At 41.3% G+C, this 7,891-nt stretch overlaps 1 protein-coding gene across 2 annotated transcripts in view; it reads right to left on the bottom strand.

Moving 5' to 3' along the window:
• Positions 1 to 2,191: 2,191 nt before the first annotated feature.
• OSCP1 (organic solute carrier partner 1) overlaps positions 2,192 to 7,891 on the bottom strand; it is a 35,338-nt gene continuing 29,638 nt past the window's right edge. For both annotated transcript variants that reach the window (XM_077481680.1, XM_077481681.1), the window contains one exon: positions 2,192 to 3,230. In XM_077481680.1, coding sequence (XP_077337806.1) covers positions 3,114 to 3,230 — 117 coding nt within the window. In that variant the 3' untranslated portion in view covers positions 2,192 to 3,113. The remainder of the gene's footprint in view (positions 3,231 to 7,891) is intronic.

Genomic DNA, 7,891 nt, shown 5'->3' with positions numbered 1-7,891 from the left:
ATTTATGTTGCAGAGTGGTAATATATATATATATCTATATCCCTGAGGAAGGTATAACCTGACCTGTTTCGAAACAGGTCATAACTGTAGGCTGGATCACTCTAGCCTACAAACCATCTATTATTCAAAGCTACAGTATAGGACTATAGGGTTACCTTTTTACCACTTTGTATTATGCAATTATATACATGTTATATATATGTTATCTAAAGCTCATCGACTCTCATACTCAAGTATGGTTGAAAAAATAAATAATGCTTTTATGAGATTTTTTTTTTTTTTTTTTTTAATATGGAAAAATAAAGAATGCAAAGTTTTAATAGTGATTTTGTCTGTACTGATTGCCCTTAAAGTCCCAACAATACGAGGAATTTTGCAATATGGTATCTGATTTAGGGATGCTGGCAATCACACCTTCAGTCATACAAACAAAAGGTTGTATGTACCAGTGACAGGTTGACATTATGCTTAATAAAATGGCTACACAACGATCATCAAATTCGGCTAAGGTAAGCAACGATTCCCACGAATGGCTGAGAGTGCAGTCCATCCCTCTCCTACTCTTTACTCTCTACTTTGGTTTTAAGCCCTACATACTGATGATAAATTCCCAACAAAAAGTCAAATAAAAAAAATAAAAAAAAATAAAAATAAAAAGTATGTATGTGTGTATATATATTAATATCATTTTTTTTATTATTTATTACACACACACACATTTTTGATTTAATTGAAAACACTTAAATACTGTTTAGTAAATACCACAGTTATGTTTCATTTTAGATGCAGAATACCAGGCCTCAGTTTTTCCATCCTCTGCTATTACAAGTAATTGCATAAAAATCCCCAAGGTTGAATTATAGCAGTGGGAGTCTGAGGTTCATTACTGCAGCTGTTTGTATAAATAATATTTCATCCAAGCCCTTGCTAACAGGTTACTTTGTTTTCTTGAAGATCAGGCTGGAAAGACTAGGGGCTCAGATATTTAAACTAACATAATAAGTTGGTTGTACTATGTTAGGCATTAATATCAATTTGTATGCTAATAGAAAATGTGTTTTTATCCTCCTATTCAAAGATATTTCTTATCAATTAAACCGTTGCATGCATGTTCAGTCAAACTCATGCCATGCTGGAAAATGCATGACAATGCACAGGCTTCCGGCAGTAAAATACTAGATAGGATCTGAAATCAGTCTGTCTGGAAAAACCCATCATTGTGATCATTTTGAGCATTGCTATCATTACCTGTTTATTAAGGGAATAAGGTATATTTTCAGACTGTCTGCAGAAATGATATACATACGTATCTTGTACCCCAAATCCTGGGTAAAAATTTAGCTAAACCCAAAAATAAAAATGTAATATATTGTGACTTACCAGATCTTAGTTGATGCGGCTTCATTAGTTCTTGTTTTATAGTTTTTTTTTTTTCTAATTCAGTTCACCTAGTATCACTATAAATAACACACTTTCTGTCCCTGGTTGGCTACGCTCACTCCTCCACTGTATCTATGGAGGAACTCATGGTTATCACTCAGGCTTGACCTCAAACATGTCTACCCTTGTTGATCTCTAATATATGGGGGCAGGGAGGGGTTGAGGAAATAGTTTATAGAAGGAGGATAATACTGTTTGTACATTCCATTACGCTCACAGGAAGTGATGAAGATACTACAATTACTGCCAAATGAACATGTATTTCTGTTTTTGTACAAAAATGTTCTGAGCCTGAAAAATGAACACAAACACAGCTATCCTTAGGCTGCATTCACATCCTAGCATTGTGTTTGAGTGTTTGAGCTTTGGCATTTTATTTAAATTAGCCAATAGAGAAAAATATAACCCTTTTCATTATTTGTTGCAATGTTTTTCAGCTTTTTCATCCACTCTCATTTATTTACGATTTATTCTTTTAAGGGTTGGGTAAGGGTTAGGGGTTCATTTATTATAATTGTTATTGATTTAATTTTCTTATCATTTATTGTTTGGGTTTATGTATGCATTATTTATGTCATTAATATTATTTAATTGCCCTTGAGCAAAAAACTGCTCAAAAACGTGTGACAAAACGAACGGGCTGAAATCGCACCCGAAACGGTGAATGGAGACGCACCGGATTCCTGCTGTGAGCAGCTGCGTGCTCTAGTGTGAACCCAGCCTTACTTTTGCTTGAAATTTGAAAAACATATTTATTTTAAAATCTTTAATAAAGCCATAAAAATACAATTGACATGGAATAAATAGTACCAACGCAAAACAAAAGGCATAATCATGTGTTTATGATTCAGTCTTTTCCATATGGTTTCTTTCTGGCAGGAAAGAGAACAAATATTTACTGAATGGGTCAGCACAGGAAGATGACAGAATGTAAAAGGCAGAAATCAGGGTTCCTAACAGAATATGAGAAAATTACACATTTAGGTAAAAAAAAAAAAAAAAAAAAGAAGAAAAGAAAAAAGGAAGAAGACCCACTCAGCACTGTCTCACCAGCAACCATCTCAGCTAATCCTAATTTTCATTCATAACTCTTAACCCTGCATGAAATTCCCTTTTCAGGTTTGATACTACTATTTTTGGCTGTCTGTGGTGAAGCACATATATTGCTGCCAAATAAGCAGAAAGCCTAGCAGAGTGACTATTATGTGTCAGAAAGACATCTTAAAAATGCTAAGTTTATGTTTCGCACTTCAAAGCTTTAGAGGTACCTTAAAGATGCCCACCTAACCCACCCAACCCATAAATAAATATGGTAGACATTCTCATAAGATGATGTGATGTGAATAACTTGATACAGATCTCTGTGAATCACAATAAAAAAAAAAACAAAAAAAAAAAAAACATTTCAAATGTCCAGAGAGAATATATTCATAGACATACATATATTCATATTCACACACATCAATATTACAAATGTTACAAATATAAAAGTGACCTGTCACTTTTTTATACAAGCTGCAGCATTTGGTTTGTTGTCCGAATTATTACCATTACATGAAATAGAGCAGTTTCTGCTTTCACATGGTAAACAGTCCCCATCCCAGTATTTGAGAAATATATATTATTATATTATTAATATTGGACTAGACAGAAATAAAAATGTTTTTTTGTCATCACAGTCCATCCATTAGCGCTAGAAGATCATCTCCTTTGCTGGTACTCTGTACCAATGTCTCCTCGGATCGAAACTCTCCCATAATGCGAGAAAGCGCTTTATTTCTTTCCAGGTCCTGGAAAGGCAAAATGGAAAATTTGTTTAACACCGATATGACAACTGTAAAAGCATTCTATCTCTTAAAATTGACCTAAAATCCCTTGCTTACTGTGGCCACAACTATTACTTTTTTTATTCAAACCTCTGGCACAGTTATAAACTACTTTTGTGTGCTTTATAACTGTCATTTACTTAAGGCTCTGGCGGGGGACCCTGGGCTAAGGGGCAGCTCTGGCAGGGGACCCTGAGGTAAGGGTGGGGGGCGCTTATTGTAATGAATTGGAAGAAAAAAGTGAGATGGAGAGAGGAAGAACACATGCACGGGCATCAAGTGTTCCATACTCCACTCTCCATTTTTAAAATAAAATGTAAAATGTTGGCACATTGTGGAGATATTCCAGTGATGACATGTGGTATACAAAGTGGGGGCACTGCGGTTCTTGATCAATAGGCTCCTCTGAACCATTAAATACTCATAGCGTAGCAGGACCAACCTCCCTTTTATTATAAAGTAGATGCACCACTTTGTTCAGGGAGAACCCTTTTGCCTACTCTGACCTGGAAATGACTACAAGAGAATGAATTAGTAAGAAAATATTTTATTATTATGATTCAGGATTTATATAGCGCCAACAGTTTGCAAAGCGCTTCACAATATGAGGGCAGACAGTACTCTTACAATACAAATCAATACAGGAGGGATCAGGGGGCCCTGCTCATTACAGCTTACAATCTAGAAGGGAGGGTCAAGTTGAAACAAAATGGTAATAACTCTGGGGATGAGCTGAAAAAATTATAAGTTCGGTTTTGGATAGATTGAGTTTGAGGAAGTGATGTGACATCCAGACTGATATATCTGATAGTAAATTAGTGATACGTGAGGAGACAGAGGGAGTGAGCTGAGGGGTAGAGAAATAGATTTGGGTGTCGTCAGCATAGAGGTGGTATTGGAAGCCGTGGGAGGCTATCAGTTGACCCAGGGAGGAGTTATAGATTGAAAAAAGGAGTGGTCCAAGAACAGAACCTTGGGGGACCTCAACAGAGAAAGGAAGTGGAGAGGAGGAAGTAGAGTTGTAAGAAACGCTAAAGGTGCAGTCTGATAAGTAGGAAGAGAACCATCGAAGAGTACAGTCACGGAGACCAAAGGTGTGGAGTTTTTTTGAGGAGGAGGGGGTGGTCAACCGTATCAAAGGCAGCGGAGAGGTCCAGGAGGAGTACAGAATAATGTCAATTGGTTTTGGCCGTTAGTAGATCGTTTGTTAGTTTTAAGAGAGCAGTTTCTGTGGAGTGTTTAGGATGAAATCCAGACTGAAGGGGATCAAGAAGGCTATTATCAGCGAGGTGGACACTCAGTCGGTTGTAGACCAGACATTGAGTTTGGATAAGAAGGGGAGCAAGGAGATGGGGCATAGGTTGTTAGGATTGGATGGGTCCAGTGAGGGTTTTTTAAGTATGGGTCTGACAAGCGCATGTTTTAGAGAGTTGGGGAAGATACCAGAAGAGAGGGAGAGATTGAAAATGTGAGTTAGAAAGCGTAGCATAGAGCCAGGGGGTGAACATAGCATTTGTGAGGGAACAGGATCCAGAGGGCAGGTGGTAAGGTGGACATTACCAAGTAGTTTAGCAACTTCGTCTATAGTAGTGGGGTTGAAAGAGGGAAGTAATGATTGTGCCTGTGGGCATGATGTGTAAAGCGTGGAGGGTATCAGAACAGTAGAGATCTCTGCGTGAATCGCATCAATCTTCTGTTTGAAGTGATTGGCAATCTCCTAGGCAGTGAGTGAGTTGGTAGGTGGAGGACGAAGTAGAGAGTTGAAAGTAGAGAAGAGTTGATGGGGAAAGGATGATAGGTTGCTGATGAGATTGATAAAAATAGTTCTGCTTAGCAGAGAGGAGTCTGGAATTGTATTTTTGGAGGGCAGATTTATATTGGTTGAAATCTGTCTGAGACTTGGTCTTGCGCCACAGGCGCTCATGAGCATGACTGTTTTTTCAGACTTCTAGTGACATCTGTTTGCCAAGGTTGAAGGGGTTGGGGCTTGATTCTGTGTGTAGTGAGGGGCGCCAGTGAGTCCAGTGAGGCTAGAAGTGAAGCGTTGTAGACAGAAGTGGCTAGGTTGGTGCAGGATAGGGGTGAGATTTTGTCGTAGAGGTTGTCGATAGCAGAGTAGAGAAGAGAAGGGTTGAGATGACGTAGGTTTCTGCGGGTAACTTTAGTGCGGTTGGAGGGAGAGGAGGTGAAGGAGAGGGAGAGAGTGAAACCAATAAGGTGGTGATCAGAGAGAGGGAATGGATAGTTAGAGAGGTTGCATGGAGTGCAAAGGTGAGAGAAAACGAGGTCAAGGATATTGCCTTCGGAGTGAGTAGGATCATGTATCCACTGCTTCAGGTCAAAGGAGGAGGTTAGGCTGAGAAGTTTTGAAGGGGCAGAAGTGTTAGTATTAATAGGGATTTTTAAGTCCCCGAGAATGATTGTGGGGATTTCAGAAGAAAGAAAGTAGGGTAACCAGGCAGAGAAATCATCAAGAAATGTTGAAACTGGTCCAGGGGGCCTGTAGATCACGGCTATCCTTAGAGAAATTGGAGTGAAGAGACGAATGCAGTGTGCTTCGAAAGAGGAGAGTGACAGAGAGGGAGGTGGCTGAAGTACCTGAAAGGTGCTATGTGGGGCTAGAAGGATTCCGACACCTTCTCCCTTACGTCCATTGGATCTGGGGGAGTGAGTCCAAAGAAGACCACCATGGGATAGGGCAGCAGAAGACACAGTGTTGGATTCGTGGAGCCAGGTTTCGTGATGGCGACTAGGTTAAATGAGTTGGTGATAAAGATGTCATGGAGAGAGGCGAGTTTGTTGGAGACAGAGCGGGAGTTCCAAAGGGCACATGAGAAAGGGAGTCTGGTCTTGGGAAGAATAGAAATGGGAACTAAATTGTGTTGATTGCAGCTGCTGCCAGAGGGTGCAGGGTGATGGGTACAGGGTAACTGCACGGGGCACACTTGCAACAGGGGGTCTTTCTTCAAGTGGGGGGATTTCTATAAGTGGAAGCACTTCTGACTCTGCACTTATTAACGGATTATCTGACTGTCTCATCTGAGAATCTCTTCTCTCATCCTACAGGTATGTGCCAACTGAACCATCTCCACCCAAAATCTGAAACACTGCTATCTGCTTTTCATGTGTGTCTTTAAAAATGCTGGTATGTGGGGGGATTTCTATAAGTGGAAGCACTTCTGACTTTGCACTTCAGCGAATGCACAAAGCGAAGAAACACAAGAAAATACTTTGAAATCCACCACACAGACACCAGGTGACCTTTTTATGGGTAATTTTGTCTTCTACAATCTAAGGCATTGTGCAAAAAGTAGTTGGTCACATGGATAAGATTTTCCAATCTGGGAAACGTAGTAATAAAAAAAAAAAAAAAAAAAAAAAAAACATTTTTTACTTCTTTAACCACTTGCTTACTGGGCACTTAAACCCCCCTCAGTCCCAGACCAATTTTCAGCTTTCAGCGCTGATGCACTTTGAGTGACAATTGCGCGGGCATACAACACTGTACCCAAATGAAATTTTTATCATTTTTTTCCCACAAATAGAGCTTTCTTTTGGTGGTATTTAGTTACAGCTCGGAGTTTTATTTTTTGCTAAACAAACAAAAAAAGATGCAAAAAAAAAAAAAATCATGTTTTAATAGTTTGTTATAAAATTTTGCAAACGGGTCATTTTTCTCCTTCATTGAAGTGCGCTGATTAGGCGGCACTGATAGGCTGCATTGGTGGGCACTGATGGGCTGCATTGGTGGGCACTGATGGGCTGCATTGGTGGGCACTGATAGGCTGCACTGGTGGGCACTGATAGGCATAGTTAAGGCGGCACTAATAGGCACAGATAAGGCGGCACCGATGGGCACAGATAAGGCGGCACTGATGGGCAAAGATGGGCACAGATAAGATGGCACGGATGGGTGGCACGGATAAGTGGCACGGGTGGGTGGCACGGATGGGCACTGATAGGTACCACAGATAGATGGGACTGATGGGCACTGATAGGTGGCTCTGATAGGTGGCACTGCTGGGCACTGATGGGCGGCACTGCTGGGCACTGATGGGCGGCACTACTGGGCACTGATGGGCGGCACTGGGGTGCAGCACCTTTGAGGCAGATTGGGTGGCACTGTGGGTGGCACTGTGGGCACTATGGGCACTGACAGGGGGCACTGACGGGGGGCACTTACTTTTTATTTTATTTTACTTCAGGATGGCACTGCGGGAGGCAGGTGGCAGGTGGTCCCTTTTATTGATGGCCGTGATCGGGACTGATGTCCCGATCACGGCCGCCGGTGATCGGCTTTTTTTTTCTCTCCTCGCGCTGTCAGCGCGAGGAGGAATAATAGCCGATTACCGGCTCCGTTCTATCACATGATCAGCTGTCATTGGCTGACAGCTGATCACGTGATAAGGGGTCGGGATCGACCCCTTACACGGATCGGTGATCAGGCGAGTCTCACGGACTCGCCGATCACAGAGCGCGCCGCGCGCGCCCCTCAGGGGGCGCGCAGGCCGCTCGTAACCAGGACTACGTCAATAGACGTAGTCCCGGAAATGTAGGTCCGCGCTAATGCCGTCATTTGGCAATAGCGCGGATCTGAAGTGGTTAATAATTGTTAAAATAGAGAA

The sequence above is a fragment of the Lithobates pipiens genome, unplaced genomic scaffold (assembly GCF_037356315.1).
Source record: "Lithobates pipiens isolate NorthernLeopardFrog02 unplaced genomic scaffold, aLitPip1_a1.2 Scaffold_16, whole genome shotgun sequence".
NCBI lineage: Eukaryota > Metazoa > Chordata > Amphibia > Anura > Ranidae > Lithobates > Lithobates pipiens.
This window is presented reverse-complemented; position numbering and strand designations above follow the sequence as displayed.